This window comes from Rhincodon typus, chromosome 31 (genome assembly GCF_021869965.1).
Source record: "Rhincodon typus isolate 14 chromosome 31, sRhiTyp1.1, whole genome shotgun sequence".
Taxonomy (NCBI): domain Eukaryota; kingdom Metazoa; phylum Chordata; class Chondrichthyes; order Orectolobiformes; family Rhincodontidae; genus Rhincodon; species Rhincodon typus.
In genome coordinates this window covers 7,531,431-7,554,288 of record NC_063362.1, presented here as the reverse complement: position 1 = coordinate 7,554,288, position 22,858 = coordinate 7,531,431, and the positions used below count along the sequence as shown (strand labels likewise).

The 22,858-nt window shown below is 40.7% G+C and overlaps 1 protein-coding gene across 8 annotated transcripts in view; it reads right to left on the bottom strand.

Moving 5' to 3' along the window:
* The window catches only part of samd11 (sterile alpha motif domain containing 11), a 280,049-nt gene that overhangs the window by 196,205 nt on the left and 60,986 nt on the right, over positions 1-22,858 (bottom strand). For all 8 annotated transcript variants that reach the window (XM_048615172.1, XM_048615168.1, XM_048615167.1 and 5 more), the window contains exon 3: positions 5,794-5,975. In XM_048615172.1, coding sequence (XP_048471129.1) covers positions 5,794-5,975 — 182 coding nt within the window. The remainder of the gene's footprint in view (positions 1-5,793; positions 5,976-22,858) is intronic.

Sequence of the window (22,858 nt, the reverse complement as noted above, 5' to 3'; positions counted from 1 at the left end):
TTGTCATTTTAATACTGTATTATTGCTGGGATATAACTAGCCGCTTCCTTCAGTATTGGCTCTTAATCCTCATTAGATCAATTGCAGCTTCCTGAAATCCTGGCCCAAATCCAACACACACTTTGTAAAAGGACATATTTGAAGGAGTTTTTTTTCTCTCCCCATGGATTTTGAACCCCTGCTGTGCAAAGGAAGCACCTTCAAATGTAATTTATTTCCTTCAAACAGATGTATCTACACACATGCATGAATACACTGCAAAACAATTAAAAATTTGCGATCTAATCATTTTAAGCACATTTTGTGTTTGAGGTGAAGGATGAATATTGAACACATTCCATCTCAGGCATTTAGTGCCAGGTTAGATGCAGAATCAGGATCTCTCCACCATGCCAACAATGTGCTTGAAACACAGCCTCTAAAGGATACCCACTTCTGAACCTATGTATCATTTCTCTGTTTTCTACTCAAGCCCTTCTGTGGCTTTGTTAAGCGTAACTAACAATTTATTGCCAGTTAGCACCAAATTTTTTTTTTCTTTATTCATTAATGGGATGAGGGCATTGCTGGCCAGGCAGCATTTATCAGCCATCCCAAGTTGCCCAGAGGGCAGTTCAGAGTCAACCACATTGCTGTGGGTCTGGAGTCACACGTAGGCCAGACCACGCAAGGATGGCAACTTCCTTCCCGAAAGGGGCATTAGTGAACCCCCAGATGGGTTTTTCCAACAATGGATTCATGGTCATCATCAGATTCTTAATTCTAGATATTTTATTGAATTCAAATCCCACCATCTGCCGTGGCAGGATTTGAACCCGGGTCACTGGAACGTTACCTAGGTCTGATTAACAGTCCAGCGATAATACGATTAATGGCCTTTGTCAGGTGAAGTGTGAATGCTTGTAATTTCAAATAAACCTGTTGGACTATAACCTGGCATCTTGTGACTTCTGACTTTGTCCACCCCGTTCCAACACTGGCACCTCCACATCTTACTTACATGGTCATCATTCCAATACCAGACTGTCATTCTAGATCTACTTATTTAAGTGAACTTCAAACCACTGTGGTGGGATTTGTACTTAAGTCTCTGAATCATTTGTCCTGGTCTCTGGATTCTAGTCCAGGAACATAACCAAAATGCTGCCATGCACAGTATTAATAATTAATTTATAATATTAAAACCCAAGCCATCGCCTTCCCGTGGTGGTAATTTTCTGGCCAAGCCTACTGGGAGCCAAATCAAAAATGGTCCATCCTCAACTTCCTGTTGTACCTTTAACCGTCAATAGACAGGAAGCTTTCAATTCATTAGCTTGTGCCGGATTTGAAACCAGGTCTTTGCAGGAAAGGAGATTTGATCTTGCTATCCACATCCTGATCTGTCTTACTTTCACACCAAACAATTTGATGAACTTTTATGCAGCTGCAAGATGTACGGCCCACCTCTGCTAGAAACATTGACATTCCTTTATCCACTTTCTCTGTCGTGCTGATCAGTGTTTGAGGAGCAGAGTAGATAAACCTTTCAGGAGCATTGGCCAATATTCGTGCTCCAACATTGCCCACTTCACCTCCAACATTCCCCCCCACCCCCCCACCCCAGGACCTCAAGTACACCCAGCTACTTCCCCAGCTGTCAACTCTTGTCTAATTGTCTTTCTAATGGAATTATCACCAAAGAAATTATGATAACACTTAATCCAATCATTGGGAATGTTCGGACAGTTAAATGGAAGAATAGGAGTGCTGCTTTTCCTGTAAGTGGTGTTAGGGTACAGCTACTCTTTAGAAGGGCAGTTTTAAAAGCTTTTACAAAAGAAGTTAATACGACGTGAGAGAAAAACATGCTGTCCAGGTTTGGAATGCACTGCCTGCAAGTATGATAGATGCAGTTACAATTGAGGCATTCAAGATGGCATTGGATGATTGTTACAATGGAAAGAAAGAGTGTGCAGGGCTACAGGGAAAAGGCAGGAGTTTGGCACCACGTCAAAATGCTCAGAGTCAGTGCAGACATGATGAGCAGAATGGGCTCCTTGCATTGCAACAGTTCTGTAATTCTAAGTAGTTCACCTACATGATCGTTGTTGATGTGACCATTATAATGACCATAAAGTACAGAGGGTCCATAGCTGAGCCAACTCCAGAGTGCACCCTTTCCAACAATGGAGTTCTGGCGAAAGGTGATTTAACTTTGAGCATTTATTCTGCTTCCATATCTCCAGGTGCAACTTGAGATGCCGAATATTTCCACCATTTGCTATTTTTCTTTCCGTTGATCAGAAGGTTGAATTCTCTCCCTTCCTGTAGCGCCTTTCCTATCACCCCCGGCATTCTTAGACAAATTGACAGAGATTGCCCATCAAATGCAGGATCTTCCTGATCTCCTGTGGGTATGTTGACAGAGCTACTGCAAGTTGTCAGCCTCTGGTTTGCAGACCGAGCACTTGCCCGAATGATTTATGTTACTTTATTAATTTAGGCATTTCATGCATTTCTGTTTTTACCAACCCCCCGGGGAAACTGTAAACCAAAATAATCAAATTCACTTGGATAGTAGGAACTGCCGATGCTGGAGAATCTGAGATAACACGGTGTAGAGCTGGATGAACACAGCAGGCCAAGCAGCACCAGAGGAGCAGGATTGGCCTGCTGTGTTCATCCAGTCTACACCATGTTAACCAAATTTACTTAATTTTGTCTTCATTTGGTGGCCATTATCAACATGATTCTGCTTTTTGTGGGTTATGCATTGACATGAAAATCAGAAACAATACAAATTAACCAGGAAGTAGCTGATATTTCAAATGAAAAGGTAAATTTCATCTTAAACAGTCAATATAACAAAGATGCATTTTGTGCAACCCAAGTATTTGCATCATTCGCTGTGTAAATGTGGCACGTCATAGCTACACATTTCCACAATATGTCGTTGCCTATTACATCTTTGTGTTTCATGGGGCTGACTATCATGAGCAAGGTGGATTTCTACAAAGCCTTACTGCTTCAGGTTACAACTGTCCTGATGGCACAGCTTTCTGGATTGCCTTTTTCCACCAGCCAATCAAACTAGCGCACGATTTGGCCTTTGTCAGAAAACTGAGAAATCAGTTTCTCCCTGCTCTGTAGCATTTCTGAGCCAGTCACTCAGCTTTCCAACTTATACATTTTTTAGTCAGCTCACACATTACCTTCAGGAGCTCCTGTCTCCTCCTCTGCCACACAAAAACTGTCCTCCTCCTCCTCCTACTAACAGTGATATGCTTTGATTCCTTGCAAAAACTTATGATATCCCTCTTATTGTCTATGACTACTTTCTCCATGTGTGCTGATCAACCTCACCCTCCAACTCCTCTGCTTGTGGCTCAACTTTATATCAACCTGGTTTGTAGCTTCTTCCTTCCTGTTGGTACTGCCTCCAGGTCAAAGGCCACCACCTCATATGGACCAGTATTTCTTGTAATCCAAGAAAGTAATTAATCCCTTTAGAATCGATCCACATTTTTAAAGGTTCTTTCTAAACACTATTTTAAAACAATTACAGATTCAACAAACATTTAAAGAACATATAACTTTTCCTTATTGTATAGTTCTGGGTCAAAAGTCATCATACTGTGGACCAATGCCCACCAAGTTTGTTTTGTTATATTATTGAAATGAATGTAATTATATTCAGTCTTGCTCCAAGTGAGATACAAGTTTATGCATGTGACAATGTACATTTATATTCAACCTTTTAAGATAGACAAATGCCTCCAAACAACTGCACACACGTAAAAATTTAACAGAACAACCCATGAGAAAATTCAGAATACCCAACATTCCTTATGGAGGGGTCCAACAGAGGGGTTGGGAATAGAACTCTGGTAAGTGATACCATGGCAATTAAAACATGGCTGTCAATGGTGGGTAATGTGAAGACACACTAAAGGCTAGAGTTGGAGGAAGAGACAGTTCCTACAAGAATATGCTGATAGGGCAGGGTAATGAAGACTTGGAGCAGATGTATGGGGTCAGTTGGCCTGTTTCTGAGCAGCACGCTGCATGTTACTCTGTGTGACATAGAGTGCAACATGAGGAAACACAATGATTGAGAGAAACAGAATTAACTCTTTCAAAACCATTAGTGAAATGGAGAAATAAGAGGCAGTTTAAGGTTGTACTTTGTCACACTGCAACCTTGCTTCAGTAGACCTTGTCACAGAGCAATGGGATATGAAATCCCTGCCCACAATTATGAACACAGTGGGTTTTGACCTCCTCAAGGAGTATGCCTGTTGACACGTTCACATTAAGTCATAGAGGTCTACAGCACAAGTTGCATGAAGCATTAGTACAACGTTGTCTAAAAAGGTTAATGTGCTAAAATGCTGCCTGCCGAATGACTTACCACAAGAATTCTTTGGCTTTGCTTAAATCCATCTTTATAATATTCAAGTCCGTGCTGCCTACCAGGAATCACTGCCAAATGTTTTCTCTCCTCACTCCCAGAGTAGGAAGTGCACTGTTCCTTTCCCTGTTGCTATGAAAATGATTATACTCTTTTATATTCACACGACGTTTCTTTCCACATTAACCTATTTAGACAGAGCTAGAGTAATGTGCGAAACAGTGCACCAACAAAAAAAAAGATGTATGAACTGGTGAGCAACCACAGGAAATTAACCCAACACCCCCATCCCCCCACAGAAAAAACCCATCAGCTTGTCATCTCGGGCTCTGCCATCTGGAAGAAGCAGCAAGCGATGACAAAAAAGATAAGGCAACCTCTCTCCGGGGAGGGAAAGCGGAAACAACCGTGAGGAATTGACAGAAGGACATGCCACCACAGGCCACTGCTGAAAACCTGCCAGTAACGAATCGCACTACAGCAGCGGCAGTCGTTTTAGAAACACATATTTTTTGCTTCCCGTTTCACCCACAGGAAGTGTGGGGGACGATGGGGGCCACCATCACAAAGGGGAGACTTTCTCTGAAAGTCCCGTTCGGCAAGATGTTGAATCAGATCTGCACAGATTTACTCCCAACTCCACCTGAAGGTCTGCCGAGTACTTTCACAATTAAAATGAGGTTAAGAGAGAATTTTTTAAAAAGAAAAACGGAGGGTTGTGGGAAGTCCTTCCAAAACCTGTGGTGTGAACTGAGTCAACAATAGCTTCCATTTTTTTTTGAAAAAGGGGAAGTGGGTAAATATTTGCACTAAAAACCACACCCAGAAAGGTAATTAAAAAAGGTATGGGTGATAGTAGGGGAGAAAGGGAGGCTAAGGAAACTCTGTGCCATCACTCTGATCCACACCATGAGCACATTTTACAAAATTTTGGAAAAGTTAGAGGGTTGCAATGCATGATTTTGGAGCACATGGCAGGAACAGTACTGTTTATCCCACCTTCAGAGAGTCAAAACAGCGGCACTAGAATTTACAGTCTCTTTCAGTTCTCTTTCAGTCCTAAGTGAAAGCTCACTGGCCGGTGGACCAAGTAAACTTTTCTACCCCTTTCTTTCTGGGGTGTTTCATGACCGAATAAATTGGATCTCAATCATTGTGCAGCACTGCTGCTGTAGTAGGATGGTCTGCAAACTCTATGACTGTAGCCAAACGTGGCAAAATTGGCATTGTAACAGATAGAACTGTGTCAATGCCACTGCCCTGATGCAGTAGGAAAGGTAAACACCATGGTTTTCTAATCATACAGACAATGCATTGTACAGTGCACTGTGCATAGTCTTTGTACAATAACCTCACAAATCTATCTTCCAACATAGATTAAATGCTTAATAAACTGTTACCTTCTTTTCATTGTGCTAGCCTGAATTTCCTCTTCCTGTTTTACCTCAGGAGGGCGGTCACCATTTGCTTTCTCGCTCTCTTTACTATCTTCACTATTTGTAAAAGCCGAGGTCAGTTCTTTCTTAGGTACTCTTGTTGGCGGCAAAGGGATTGTCCTCTTTTCAGCCAAGCGTCCCCGGTTCTATCACACACACACAAAAAAAAGTCAAAGATCTGAGTTATTCTTTAGCAACATTGCCCAAGCATAAGAATTACCAACATCAACCGCCTGTCTTTTCGGTCAGGGCTCAAATTGGCACTGCCCACTGCAAACAGGTCATTATCCCCACCCACATTCATCGGTCTCGATAGATACCATGTGAAAAAGTCAACCCAGATTAGATCCCAAAATGATGGATTATCTTTAGCTTCCTAAAGATTTTTCATTATTACTTACACTTTAACCAAACTCCACCAAAACAAGCGAATTTTAGCTTGATATTTGAACTCCAAAAAGGTACTGAAATGAAACAAGAATTGAAAGTCTATTGCACTATATATGTTTCTATCTCGTGTATCCTATCTTAAACAACTTGCACATTTTGAACCATATTCTATAATCGCGTGCCAACATGCAATTGATGTGATCAGTTGAAAGGTATTGATATTATTGCCCCTACTAAATGGGCATTTTAAAAAAAACTCCTTTGCTAATTGTAATACAATACAATGGACTCTATACTACAATAACTTCACTTCAAATGTTTAAGAAAGAACTGCCCAAATACAGAATAAATTAACAAAAACAATGTTAATCCAATACTCCCTTATTACCTCTTGGAAACTATTAAAAAACCACAAAGCCTAACTTAAGGGCAAAAATAATTTGTAATGATCTACGAGAGATGATACGATTTCAGTCCCACCACTTCAGCAGATTCCTCATTTGAGGATAGCCATCACTGCCCCGAAAATGAACACCATACCAATATTTGCAAAGTAACCACAAAGAAATTGGCCCAAACTGTGTGCAAAGCTATTTGATCTTGCAATAGTTCACCAGTTTTTGAGAAAAATGTTCTGGATTTATCTAACATGCAACAAAAACCCAAAACCTTTGTTCATTCTGTAAGTTTTCAATTGAGTTACACATCTAAAAAGAATGTTATTAACCAAAAGTTCGGTGGCTTTGATTTCTTATTTTATTGTTCCTTCCTCTTTAAAAAAAAAAGCTTCTGCAGACACCCCCAAATCTCTGCCTCCTTTTCTGGACCTCAGATTGTAACTTCCCTTTAATTCCAAATTGAACTTTCAGTTCAGGCATGCAGGCTCAAACTCCCGACAGAAAGAGCTCAGGCATTTCTAAACCAAAAAACATAAATTGTTGGAGAAACTCAGCAGGTGTGGCAGTATCTGTGGAGAGAAAGCAGAATTAATGTTTTGAGTCCGGCGACCCTGGTCCAGAACAGTTCTGAAAAAGGGTCACTGACAATTTGTTTTTGTTTCAGCTCTTCGGCATCTGAACTTCTTTTGTTTTATCTCTATGCTGTTTAACTTGCACCTTTTATACTTGGCCTTTTACACCCACTTAACATTTGCAGTGTCAATAAGCATGCATCCAAGATGGAGCTGGCAACTGACAGAGAATCCCTTATCAATGGCAATCATAATCTGCCCAACAATTCACTCTTACCGACTGCCAAATTACTCCACCTTATACCTCCTTTATTTGGAAATAGAAAATTATAAGATCTCAGCTCTAAGTCCTCTTTCATCATGAACAACACCTTTTTAAAAAATAAATCCAACAGGTAGCCCGATTAATGATGATATGGAGCAGCTTTAATTGACAGATCTGCACGGTTAAGATTGTTTGGCTGCATAACGCTTGAATTCTGCTAAATGAAAAACTCACTTGTACAGGTCAGTAGTCATGTTGGACACATTACTGAGCTGAATTAAAGGTGCGGAAGAGAAACCCACATTATTTCCTTCAGCACAGTCTAAATTAAAAAGCATTCTTCAACAGGGCTCCTAACATTCTCTTCCTGTTAAACGCCTAGTCTTGATTTTAAAAGAAAGTACTTCCACATTGGTCGTTTTTCACAGGCCTGCTTTTGAAACAGATTAGAGTTGGTGCCCTATCACTTCGCAGTCAAAGTATAGGCTTCCTTCTCTCATTTAGACATAACGAGTGTTCATTTGTACTGAGGTACGGACTTCATTATCTCCTAGGCTTTGAATCATAGGAGGTCAGCTATGTTGCAATTATATATAGGCCTAATGCATCCTGCACCAACATAGTCCAAAAACTGCTGTGGGACTTGCACCAAACACGAAGCTGTTACTTGTGGTTCTGACCTGGCTTTAGATCTCTGTTGTGAAGTAAAGGTGCAGTGGGGTTTCTCACACTGCTGGTGGACTGACCTTCTTCTGCAGACTTCTGGCTCCACAATAAAGAAACATCTCATGCTTGAGCAGAGAAGAAAAGTTCCAATTCCAACAAAAACAGCAGCAATAAGGAAATAGATCAAAGGAGCTAAACAAAGCCTGTTTGTTTGTACCACAGTACAACTACAACTTGTGGGATAAAGTATACTGGCAAAAAGATGTAATAGGAAGCATGATTATTATTACAGGAAGCTACCCCTTCAGCTCATTCTAAACTAACTTGAAGCGAACGGCCCTATGCTGATAAGTGTCATCATCAGAATTGAACAAATTTGAAGGTCTTTTGTTTCCAAGTCCAATTTGCATTTTTCACACTCGCACCACAAACCATTTCCTTGCTGAGAATACAGATAGTTAACTCACCCTCCAGTCTCTCCAATGCTGCTCAGCAGATAATTACACAGAAAGTAACCCACCCGCTGTGTTCCCCTCCTTTAGTGAAAGCACCTCACTCCCACTTTGTGCCTCCACCACCACGGGCTTGACTGTGATTGTGGAACAGTGGGTGGGGACCACACTTAGAACCACGCTTGCACATTAGTGAAATCTGTCATCAACACAATAACCATTAAACGCGCTGAAACAGTCCGAGGATGGTTTTTGCTTTTACCAGCAGGTAAAATGGTAGGTAAGTCCCTCAATAAAAGAGTTTCCGATGGGTGTGCCAACCCCGACCAGAAGAAACAAACATTTACATTCTACCCATTGCAAGCTGTGGCCTGATGACCACATGTTCAAGCAAGTTATAGTCATTGCCAAAAAGGGAGCAGGTAGGATGTTTTTAGTTTTAATGCAGATCAGCACATTCTGAAAACAGTGGCAGAAGCAGAATTGCTTTTTTTTTTACAGAGAAGCAGATAAGTATTGGAAAAGGAAACATTATAAAAGCAATGGGAAAGGATAACAGGAACAATGGGCAGAATGGCCTCCTTCTGTGCCGTTATATTCTACAAGGATCTCATTTCACCCAGTAGACTCTGAAAAACCTACTGGACCGGTTGGCTCTCCCACCTATATTGCACCCTGATTGATTTTAGCTTTTATTGGAGGCATTGCAATGTAAAATCAGACGAGATGTTAAATCGAATCCAGTCAATTTCCTGGCAAGAAGGCTACATTAAAATTAACCCCTTCAATTCTATGTCAGGGATGTTGTTGTTGTCAATATAAACCATTACATGCTTAACACATTCAGTTGACATTATTTGCAATTTCAGTGAAGGCACTAATTCGTTAATATTGAAGAGTTTTAAACACGCGAATTCAAACAGCAAATAGAGAAGTGTTGAATATGCTTGTTATGTGAGCCTGCTAATACTGCAAAAGTAAATTTCTAGGTGACATTCACTACCCATCTATTCACTACTCTTTTCCATTGTAACTGGCATCAGAAAGGAGGAGATGGATTTCATGACTTCTTGCTAATTTTTAAAATTCATTTATAGGATGTGGGCCTCGCTGGCTGGCCAGCATTTATTGCCTGTCCTTAAATTGCCCTTGACAAGGAGGTAGTGAGCTGCTTTCTTGAACCCACCCGCTGTGGATTGACCCACAATGCCCTTAGGGAGGGAATTCCAGGATGTTGACCCAGCGACAGTGAAGGAACGGTGATATATTTCCAAGTCAGTATGGTGAGTGGCTCGGAGGGGAACTTGAAGGTAGTGGTGTTCCCTTAAGTCTGCTGCCCTTGTCCTTCTAGATGGAAGTGGTCATGGGTTTGGAAGGTGCTGTCTGAGGATTGGTGGTGAATTTCTGCATTGCATCTTGTAGATAATACACACTGCTGCAACTGAGTGTCCATGGTGGAGGGAGTGGATGCTTATGGACAGGGTGCCAGTCATGCGGGCTGCTGTGGCCTGAATGTTGCAGGAGCTGCATTCACCCAGGCAGATGGTATTAAAGTCGTAACATAGTGCAGAAACAGACCATTCAGCCCTACCAGATCCTATCAGCGTTTATCTGCTACCTTTCTTTGATTATCAGAACCTGCCATTCGTTTCTCCCTCATACAGTTACGCAGCATCACCTTGACGCATCAATAAACGTAAGCTTGTCATCGTCCCTGAGGATCACCACACTTCAGGGAAAGGGGTGAGATCTAGAAGGGAGAACCAACATGGCAACCTCAGCTGGTGTGGGAATCGAACATACACGGTTACTATCACAGTGCTTTACAAACCCATCGTCCAGCCATCTGAGCTAACCAACCCCACCAACACACAACACTTCAACCACTTCCTAAGAAAGGGAGTTCATTCTCACCACTCTGCAGATGAAAATGTGTTTTTGGTGGCTGTCATGATGATAATGGTCCTTAGTGACGCTCTTTTACCCCCAAAAGAAGAAATATTCTCTCTGAATCCAACTTTCAGAACTTTTTTTGCGTTACCAATTTGTACTGAGCTACACCCCATCCTGAGCACGTTTGAAACTTGGGCGTGCAGGCCAGACGATTTTCCACCCATTCAAGGATGTACCAAAATTCCCAATTTCACACCCCCAACTGGTGCAATTTCCTCACAGGAACACAGACTGATGAAATGATTCCTTTGTGGAATGACGTTCAGCAGCTGTGATGTAGAGGTGCCAGTGTTGGACTGGGGTGGACACGGTTAGAAATCACACGACACCAGATTATAGTCCAACAGGTTTATTTGAAATCACAAACTTTCAGAGCGCAGCTCCTTTGTCAGGTGCAGTGAGAGAGAAGCACACAGAACACAGTTTATAGGCAGAGAGACAAAAGGATCATACAATTGGTGTGAGTGGAGTGCCACACAGTAAGTCTCTGCAGGTTGGACAGTGAGTAAAATGTCAACAGCTGAATAACCAGTGAAGGGATGAACTATAATCCAAATAAGTGAGGCAGACAGATAATTACAAGAAATTAAAAATAAGTGGTGCTAAAGACAAACCAAATGACTGGAATAACATGATAGGTATAAGAGTCACATGCTAAAGGTCTAACCAAAGTAATAAGTAATTCAAAACTGTACAAACTAATTAAGGAAGAGAAGCTCTTATACCTATCATGTTATTCCAGTCATTTGGTTTGTCTCCAGCACCACCTTATTTTTAATTTTTTGTAATTATCTCTCTGCCTCATTTAATCAGATTATAGGTGATCCCTTCACTGATTATTCAGCTGTTGACACTTTACACACCATCTAACACACTTGGTCACCTGCAGAGATTATTAACGGGCACTCTACTCACACCAATTGTATGATGTTTTGATCTCTCTGCCCTTGGTCTCTCTGCCTATAAACTCTGTCTGTGTGCTCTCCCCTCTCACTGCACCTGATGAAGGAGCTGTGCTCCGAAAGCTTGTGATTTCAAATAAATCTGTCGGACTATAACCTGGTGTCGTGTGATTTCTGACTTTGACGTTGAGCAGGAAACACATACCGACTGCAGGAGCCAACAGTATGAAAGCCAGATGGTTCAAAACATTCCAGCCAAAACTATAATAAATAAATATTGACTTGCACCAGTTGAATTGCAAAGCTGCACAGCCCGGAATACTCCATTTTTATGGGAAGTAAACAAAGGAGTGACACAGGCTGGGAGTGTGCAATTTCTCTCTCTCTGCACAAGGAGCAAGGAGCTGCATGATTGAATTGGAGAAATATAAACTGTACTTTCATCATATGGCATTCCTGTTGAAGTAACAGCGAGGTGTACAGTGAATCCTGGAAAAAACTATTTATTTGCAATTTACACCAAATACCATATTCAGGTAAAAATGCCTGTTACAGAATAACACCTTTACAGCAGAAAGTATTTCATTATAAATTCCTAACAATGTTATGGCAGGCTATTGCCTTGCCTTTGCAACTGGATGATACATATATCAGCAAAGCTCAGATAACTGTGAGCTACATACCTCTGGCAGGCTGAGCTGAAGGTTATAAATTTAGCCTTTTTTTTGCATTACTCAGTTTCCCTCATCCATCCATCCACCCCCTTCAAGGCCTCTAGTCTGTGCATGACCTTTATCAGATACAAGGGTCAGACAGTCCAGGACAACAGACGTCTCTGAAAACACCTTTGATGTCACTTAGAAAAAAGACCACCCAACAAGCCAAACACTAGTATCAAAGCAAGACAGAAAATCACAAAGTAAAGGTTAGGGTAGGGAGCATTCTCAGTGCACCTCTCTGAGCAAAGGCACAGCTTAACCAGCTCTTAAGCAAATAGTTTATTTTGGCAAATTTGTTGGGGTGGTGGCGGGGGGGAGCTGCCATAGCTGTACCATTACTTGAAAGCAGCCAACAATTGTACATATGAAGCATTACACACAGTTTGGCTTTGAGGGGGTGGGGGGGGGAGAGGAGGAGGTGGAGGAGGAGTGGGGACAGTGTAATTCCTATGAAGATATTTCCAATAAATTGGCTTCTGCTTTTCAACCTCAGCTTGACAGTCAGTTCTCACTATAACATGTCCTTTGACATTAGTTGACAGGTAAATTAGACAACCACACATCGAGTTCATTACTTACCTGTTACTCATCCTGAAGCGCCATTCATTTCAGAGTGCCTTTGATGGCTGGAATGAACTATGCTTTTTCAGGTCAGGAAGTGGTCACATCATGCAAGACTGAACATGCAGAAGTACTTCATTTACAAAAAAAAAGGTCCAATGGTTATAGGGACACCAACTCAATTTTTCAGCCATAGAGCACTTGCTCCATGGATTAAAATATGCAGTTGGTATTACATTGCTTGACAGAATAGCAGTCAACTATTGGAGGGTCACCTATACCACATCGCTTGGCAAATTTCCATTGAACAGATTTAAATAAAAAAGCAGCTCACAAAAGGCAGCTTCAACTGCAAAAGCATAACACAAAAACCTCCATTAGGCAGGGAAGGTGGTGGTTCGCCAGTAATGTTTAGTAGCCTGGTACTCCTGAACCCTAAGCTAATGTTCTGGAGGTAAGGGTTTCAAATCCCAATGTGGCAGGTGGTGAAATTTGAGTTAAAATAAGTTAGCCCACTGGTGAGCATTGTCATGAAAACCCATCTGATTCACTGATGTCCTTTACGGAAGGAAATCTACCATCTCTCATCTAGCCAGCAACACGTACATTCCATGAGTAGATAAAAGAACATACATCCTACCTCGGCACTTGAACTTTCACTGTCTGAAATTCAAGGATACAATCATTAAAAAGCTCGAATCACCAAACCATCAAAATATGTTTCAGAGTTCTGTAACTGCAGGGTGTACCGTCTACAAGACGCACTGTAGAAATTCATCAAAGATCCTTAGACAGCACCTTCCAAACCAAATGACCACTTCTATTCAGAAGGTCAAGGGCAGCAGATACATGGGGACACCACCACCTACAAGTTCCCCACCAAGCCACTCACCATCCTGACTTGGAAATATATTGCTTTTCATTTAGTGTTGCTGGATCAAAATCCTGAAACACCCTCCCAAACAGCATTGTAGATCCACATGCAGCACATGGATAGTATAGTGATTGTAGTGAGGTCAGCCAGGTGGACCTCATGGAATACAAGAGCCCTGATTGGGGTTATTAATCTCCTTCAAATCAGGAAGCCCTACCTGACTGACACTCCTGTTTATATCTGAGGTTCTGTCCACTCAGAGCTGGCTCTGAAAAAGCTGGATTAGTGTCAAGCACTCTCCATGTGTAAATAAAGGGTGAAACAAACGTAGAAATTGCTGGAAAAGCTCAGCTGGTCTGGGAGCATTTGTGGAGAGAAACCAGAGTTAACTCAGAATTACTTGGGTCACTCGACCCAAAACGTTTAACTCTGTTTTCTCTCCAGAGATGCTCTCCCAGACCTGCTAAGCTTTTCCAGCAATTTCTGATTTACAACATCCACAGTTCTTTTGGTTTTTATTTTGTAAATAAAGGGTGACTTGGCGATGGGATACTGGCTTCAGTGGAATTACTTCAGGCTGCAGCTGTTCAAGAAGGCAGCTCACCACTACCTTCTCCAGGGTAACTAAGAATGGGCAACAAATACTGGCCTAACCAGTGATGCCCACATCCCATGAGTGAATAAATGTAAATTTCTTGCTGCAAGTTTGGACTAGTTATATAAACCGCCTTCCATTTTGAATGCAGTAAAACCTCCATTATCTGCCACAATGTATTGAATAATTAAAATTGGCCAATGAGCAATTGTCCCAAAATACCCATGAACCCAGTGGACCTAAAGCTGCTTGCAGTCCAGTGTTGACAATGTTGAAAACTTGACCCCTCCAATCTGATTTATAGATACAGACAATTTCAAAGGTCTACTCAATACCATTTTAAAAAAATAAGGTCATTCAAACCAAGGTCCCTGCCAAGAGTCCACGCCCAGGGGCAATTGTATTACTCTCACAATAGACAAGATGCTGATAGTGGAAAAAGCAAAGTACTAATGGCTCAGTACAATCCTACTGTCACCAGTTTTTGAGTCTAGCACAACATGCCATCAAGTGTCTATTAAGCAAAGGATTTGGAATGGGTTAAAGGCAATTCAGTCTTGCATTCCAAATCTATAAGACTGAATCCCATAGCTTCTGGGAATCCATGATCTGCTCCATAACAAAAAGACTGATGACAACTAACACTTGTGACTGATACCATCGCGGTTGAGAGTTTAACTGCAGTCTTATACCAATAGGTGCATTGGTTCTACCACACAAAAAAAAAGCTTCTAATTCAGCAGACCACACTCCAAGAGGACCAGGTTGAAAAGATTGGAAATGCTATTTGAGACAAGAAGGCACCCAGAGTTCAGATTTCATTAGTGAGCCTTGGGCACAGCAAAGTTCCGTTTCTAAAGACGGTCATTAATTCAGGGAAAAAAAATCCAAGTCAAGAATATGATCAGCATTGTCCTAAACACAATCACTGACATCTCAGACATAAAATTTTAACCAATAAGCAACCAAACTATTTGATCATGCTTTATCATGTAGAATCATAAGAAGTAATGCTTTAAAGTAATCCAGTAGCGATTTCCATTTTCAACCTTTCAATTATGGCCAGTCATAATTCAATTATTTGAATTATGCCCAGTACTCATTTATTTTTCATTCATTCATAGAATGTGGGAGTCACTGGCTGAGACAGCATTCACTGCCATTCCTAATTGCCTTTGAGAAGGTAGAAGTGAGCTGCCTTCTTGAACTGCTGCTGTCTCAGGGGTTAGGCACACCTACAGTGCTGTCAGAACGGGGAAAATTAAGACTGCATCTCTTGCTCTGTTTGCCACCTCTAACTTTTCAACTGAATTAAACTGATCTGCATTTTTACTTGTGAAAATGGTGATTGCACCCATTAGCCATTGAATAGTTTTCCTTCTCTCCAGGGAAATTCAATGCCAACTAAGTCCCTTCATTTAACAAAGTGGTAATTTAGTTCTCAATACAGCCTGATGTTGTTATAATTCCATGGCCAGTTACAAATATAAAACCTTAGATATATGTTTTGTATGAGCATTACCTGAGAAAAGGTGATGCAGTCCATTGGTCCATTTATAATTGAGCTACAGTGCTAAAACATCACTGTAGCCCAGCCACAAGTTTCACTTGGAGCTAAGAATTAATGATGCTTCCAGGGCACGTGACAAAAGAGATTATGATATTGGAGGAAAGCTAGTGCCAATTAAATTGCCATCATTTGTATCCAGAAGGTGAAAATAAAACATTGCCACAATTATTACACCAATTCCCAGACCAGGTGTATGCTAATTTGCAATATTGCGCTCACAATCCACTTGCATTCAGAACGTACCAACAAATCATCATGAAAAATCTGGGAATATTGACTCCATGAAGAGAGAAATTCCAAGTTATTGTTCATTTGAACACGGACTATGGTGCCATTAGCAAGGTCAGCAGATATCACACAGTCCTGACAGCCCATGAAAGGGTATTGGTGAGCTGCACGGAGTGGTTTGCAAGGCCATTTCGGAGGGCTGTTAAGATTGGACCATTTTGCCGTGGGTCTGAAATCACTTTATAAGTCAGATTAGACAAGGATGGTAGATTTCCTTCCCTAGTAGGGACATAAATGGACCAGATGGGTTTTTATGACAATCTGGCAGTTTCATAGTCATCATGATTGCTGGCTTTTTAATTCCACATTTCATTCCAGATTGGAGGTGGCACGGTGCCTTAGTGGTTAGCACTGCTGCCTCACAGCGCCAGATACGCAGGTTCTATGCCACCCTCGGGTGACTGTCCATGTGGAGTCTGCACATTCGCCCTGTGTCTGCATTCCTCTGCGTGCTGCGGTTTCTTCCTGCAGTCCAAAGATATGCAGCTTAGGTGGATTGGCCATGCTTAATTGCCCATTGTATCCAGGGATGTGTAGGTTATATGGATTATCTATGGGAAATGCAGGGTTAGAGGGATGGGGTGGGTTTAGGTGGGATGATCTTTAGAGGGTCGGTGTGGACTTGATGGGCTGAATGGCCTGCTTCCACACTGTGGGGATTCTAATGATTTCATTAATTGAATGAAACATTCCCAGCTGTCATGTGATTTGAATTCATTGAACCTGGTCATTAGCCCAGGCCCCTCACTGACTTACTAGTCCAGTAACATATGCACGATCATACCCTTCATATTTAAGGGTAAAGACCTATAACGAGAATTTCTTGAAACTTGCGCACTGCACCTAATAATTTAGCAAGTACTTTCCCCATTGTGGAGTGGCAATTTTATTCTCAACCATTAGGTTCCAAGTAGCACCTCAAAATTTATAAAATAGTATATTGTCTAAGCACAATAATTTTTCTCGTCATCAATTGTGAGATATCACTTGACAAACACAAGACAATCATCATAAAATGCTTCACTTGTAAGCATGGCTTTAGTCACATATCCCCACATAGTGCACCCCAACTGATGTCCCGAAAACCAGCTGCTTCCAGATAAAAGTATTGAAAACTTTTATCCACAATTGTTTTTTCTCCACAATCGTTGCGGCATGTTTTTTTGGAATGCTTTCTTTGGCTATGACCTTATCTTGAGATTCAGATGTGACAACTACTTTGACTCTTGATCTTACTGCGAGGATTCTCAGAACATTTTGTTGAAATTTCTACCATGTAACTTGGAGCGGTATTCTTTTTTTATTCACAACTTAATTACTTAGAAAAAATTAGTCTTCCATTCTAGTGTAGTTAAACCGAAGCCCTGTCTGTCCTTTCAGGAGGCTGTAAAGGGCCCTACAGCAGTATTTCTTCCCAAGAGCACAGGAGTTATCGCTAGCATTTTGCCCAATCATATCCACCATCAACACCACAAACAACAGTGGTCATTATCACTCTGCACTTTGTGGGATCTCGCTGTTTGCAAGTTGCTGTCACACTTCCTACAACAGTGACTACACAATTCAAAAGCACTTCTATGGTTGGAAGTGCTTTGAGACATCTGGCAGGCATGATAGATGCGATATAAATGCAAGTCTTTTTCTTCTTTTGATCATGTAGATTTTTCTACATAACTTTGAAGAATAGACTTGCAAGCCATTTCAATATCAGCCAAATGTTATAACACAGCATTCAAACTCCAGCTGCCTAATAAATGAATATTTCACACTGAAATCACATCCTCAGCTGGATTTAGTTTCTGCTATTACATTAATCTAAAAGTGTTTGCTTGCTTGTCATTAGGCACTAGAAGAAGTGGCCCCACTGATTGCCAAGAAACAATTATGTTGGCTTATAATCTCCACCTTGCTGTCAAAGAGTGGTACAGAGTAGATCCTCTCACAAGGGAGTTGGGTGAATCAACAAGACACTGATAAACACCTTACTGCAGTTTACTCCAGGTGCTGCATTTAGATGATTCTATAGTGCAAGTTATCTGTCTGTCAGCCTTAAATGGGAGAAAGCTGCAATTTTGGGTGATCTAAAATGAGGAAAACACAGTCTTTCATAAAGGTGGCAAGACATCCCATGTTGCTTGACAGGAGCACTATTGATCAAAATTTGACACTGAGCTACATAAGATGATATTAGGTCAGATGATCAAAAGCTAGGTCAAAGAAGTCACTGTTAAGAAGAGTTTTAAAGGGGAAGAGACAAAAGCCAACTTATTAAAAAATACCATTCAAAAATAAATGGGCACCAAGAAAAGAATGTTGGCATTTTTCTGCTCCCCAGTATAGTGCAAATATCTACACTTCAAACGGAATCTGCCTCATAGAATTGTGTAAACAAGACGAGCAACAAGAGAGGCAAATTTTCCGATCAGGCTAAGCTCAGCATGGTCATGCCCCTTCCACACCGCCCACCAGGTACAATACTGGGGATTTAGTACAAATGCTTTCTGGAGACTGTTTAATTGATCCCAGCGATGCAGAGGCCTCTTCCCAGACAAGCAGCCAAGAACAAACTGCTGCCAGAGATTCTGATCAATTAGGAGCCAAAAAAATTCTGAAGAGTGGCAGCACAGAAATCAAGGCCACTAGTCAAAACAGGTGCAAGCCTTGCGTATGTGTAAATTAAAGAGCAACCTTGAAAATCAATTCTCTGAGGATGTTTCAAACTCTTTCTGTATTTTCACAGATTGCAGGTCTTAAATCATCCATGGCTGACAAAGTGCAGAAATCTATCGGATTGGGATGTACTGCAGGGGAGTAAAAGGACAGGCTCGACTGTCTACGGCCAGGTTTCAGAATGCCAGTCTTGTTCCACATGAAGGAGACCTTCAACTGGAGACACTCATTTGTACTTGCAAACAAATAGAGCACAAAATACAAGTTCTTCCAAATAAGAAAGCAAATATGAACCAGTTTTTCCAAAGGGAACTGTGATATATAAGTGAAGCAATAAAATCAAGGTTAATGCTGTTTCTTTTCAGCTATACAATTCTCAATTTCCAACTTTTTTTTTTAAAAAGCTGTTATAACAAAATGTTCCTTTCTTCATCCCACAGACTCTTAATTGATCAGGGCATGTAACATATGGGTTTTTCAAAAGTGCCAAAATAGATTCAGCATTCAAAAATTTAAAATATTATACAATGCAAAAAGGCTGAAGCATATCTGGTTACTTGCCTAATACATAATTTGTAATGATCAAATGCTTTTACAAAAGGTAAAATTATATTACATATCCTTACAAAGCACACTTTACTGATTTAAAAAAAAAACAAAATGCATTAAAAAAGGCACGAGTAGTGCCTTACACATGATCCTGAGGTGGTGCAATTAAATTGAGCTTTATAGAAAATTGGAGAATACAACTGTGATGTACTTACTCACTTACAGCTCACAACAATGCAAGATAAAATGAATGAAACACTTTGTAAAGTAGGGAGGAAATGGCTTTAATTTATAGATTGGTCTAACACTATCTGTGTTTACATTTTTTTTATTATCAACGGTTTAAAACTCTACTGTTCCTTTCTTAACTCACTGTTGTATTACAGTTTAAAGCAATATAAACTGTGGGTAGTTTTGTCGTCACCAATATTTGGCACAACAGAGAACTGTCAGCTTGAAAAGAGTGAAACAATGATTTTTAAAACAATTGCAGAATGGGCAACTTACAGTTTCAAACATAACCCCTCAATAGCAATGAAGCATAAAAGCATTTCTAATCAACTATCCATGTCATACATGTTCTTGAAAATATACTTTCCTTTAGTAACCATCACGAATTTCACTGCAATTATCTAATTATAGATAGACTGAGTTCAAAAATCAGCCTGAGATCACTTTTACTCTGCCGGTTGAGTGTCCAACCCTGATAATTGGTGCATTGCCCCCTGACAAAATATCAACTTGACCTCAACCCTTTGGCTTTTTCAACTGCCACTAGGGGGTGTGCAAGAGCAATAAGGGGGGTGTGATTCACCTCTCTTCCTGCCCTGAAGCTCAGACCACAAGCTCATCAGCTGAATGATGCACTTAAACTGCAGGCCCTCAACCTAACCAGGCTCTAACATTACACTCAGAGGCACAAACTCCCCAACAAACTGACATGTGAAAAATAGAATAATAAAAAAAACATATGGATGATGGAAATCAGAAACATATGCAGATACTGTTGGAAAAACTCAGCATGTCTGTGGAGAGAAAGCAAAGTTAATATTTTGGGTCCAGCGACCCTTCTTCAGAAAATACAGATTTTTTTTTAAAAAATGCTCACAACTGCATTCTTATACAAGCACGACCCATTATATTAGTATCAATTGTGCCTATTTCCCAACTGGTGGGCAAACGTGTGACTGAATGTTGGTACCATCCATAGATTGGAGGTCCCATTCCCAGAACCTGCAGAGATGCCTATTTTCAGAAGAGGTAGCAGCGGAGGCTCGACCAATCTCCTCAGTTCTCCTATTCCAGAAATAGTGGGGGGAGAAAATAAGCTGAGAATCCCAAGAATGTACTTGGCAGTTGGCTTCTCTATTCCTTGCTAGCGCTAGTGGAAAGTAGCCAGTCAGAAAAGGAACTTGGGAGGGTGTCAGGGCTAAGAGAGGTAGGAAAAGCCATAAAGGAGGGGAGAAGGCAAGTAAATCAGAGAAGAGGAACAATCAGCAGTTAAGGTCATTAAGAAAAAAATTAAGCCGACTGCAGCCTTTAATTTGTTAATAATTAACAAACTTGGTATTTCACACATTTTCTTCTCTCCTTCACTTCAAATTTGAAGCAAAACATTAGCTTAAACAGAGCTGAACAACAATATTAAATGAATTGTTGCCCTCAAAATACTGAACTAAGAATGGTTTATCCTGTGGTGGGCAGGTGAAAAACACAGATTGTTAAATATTTTATGGCAGAGTTGTCAGCCACCTTGACTGAATTATGTTCAAGAGTAGCTTCCTGATTTTAGTACCTAGAATCATGGATTCCCTACAGTGCAGATAGAGGCCATTCAGCCCATCAAGTCTACACTGATCCTCTGAAGAGGATCTCACCCCATAACCCCACATTTACCATGGCTAATCTAGCTAACCTAATCTATCCCTGACACTATGGCACAATTAAGTATGGCAAATCTACCTAACCTGTAATCTACCTGGACTGTGGGAGGAAACTGGAGCATGCATAGGAAAGCCACGGAGATACGGGAAGAATGTGCAAATTCCACACAGTCACTCAAGGCTGGGCTCAAACCTGGGTCTCAAGCATTGTGAGGCAGGAGTGCTATCCAGTGAGCCACTGTGCCACCTCCTAATAGCGTGTTCCTTTAATTACCATGACAGCAATGTAGCAATTAGAGCTAACTAGGGATTTTATTGAAAATTGCCACAAATTAAAGGTGTATTGAAATCCCTAGCATTCAAAGGGCAGATTTAAGTCTCAGTCCATTTGTAACATCACATCCAGCTGTGACTACGTGGATAGGTTAGATCACAACAGGTAACATTTGATTGGAAAGTCACTGTTCAAGCATAGCTTGCAGTTACACTGACATTTTAATTTTTTAAAAAATTTTTTCATAAAATGTCTTGTATCTGATGTGTGCATGGAGTCTGTTATCTACACCGCAACCACTGTACATGCCAATTTTCCTCCTTGTTGTTTCTCTGCTTTCTATTTAGTCGTTTTCAACATTTCCTACTCCCCAATCAATTTAAATTCAAAACCTTTCTCCTTGCTGCCCTTTCCTGCTCGGGCATAATACTGTTGGCACTTGTAGTCCATGGCACTTTGAATTTCTGTTCAGATTTCAGCAATGTATTTTACTACTTCTTTATCTTGCTGGGTCAAACTCCTAGTTACTATTTAACAATACTAGAAGAACCTTCCTCACCTGGACTGTAGCAGATACAGGGGGACAACCTCCCATTTTGTCCTCAAGGGTGGCTAGGGGTAGACACTAAAACAAAGGAAGCTTTGGTCAGACTTTTGCTTTCCTGTTCTAATACTTCCTTCTGTGTCTGCAATTTGACTTCTTTTCCATAATGCTCCTTAAGCACTTTGGGACACTGTAGCAAGAAGAAGTGTAGTAACTGTAAATTATATTTTTAGATTTGAATTTCAAAATAGAAGCAGATCTATGCGGACCACTTCTGTCAAGGATTTTTTTTTTTTACGAAGGGTCAGCAAGTGAATTTGGAACAGTGGCCTAAATACATTGGTTGCAGTAAGATATGTAACTGTATTGGAATGTCTGGAAGAATCCCTGTAAATGTTAATGGGTAAAATGTGTTTTTTTTCTCCATCTGTTGAGTCTATGGCAGACAGAGTAAACGCATTATGGCAATTAGCTTACGTTTTACTTCAGAACAGAAAGTTCAAATTTCAGTTCAGAAGAACCCAGACTTCAATTCAGAAGATGGAATAGTTTCTTTCAGAAGGAGAATAGAGTTAATTCAAGAGAACTAGTCAACTCAGCAAAAGTTATTCCTAGTCTAAAAAAAGCTTCTAAAATCAGGAGAGTTTTTGGATTGAAATCTTCACTTTGTTAGAACTGAGAAAAATTAAGTCACCAGAACTATGAAAAGGTTCTTGCCATCAAACTTGGAAAGGAATAATAACAAAAGGTCTCAACTGTCCAAGAGTAAGAAACTAGAAAACATCAGTTAAATAACAATTTAAAAAGCAAAATAAGAGAGTGATAGTTCTGAGATTGAGTCTCTGTAAAGGATAGTGTTGGGAAACAGGTTGGAACTTTGTTTTAGAGATAGTAGGAACTGCAG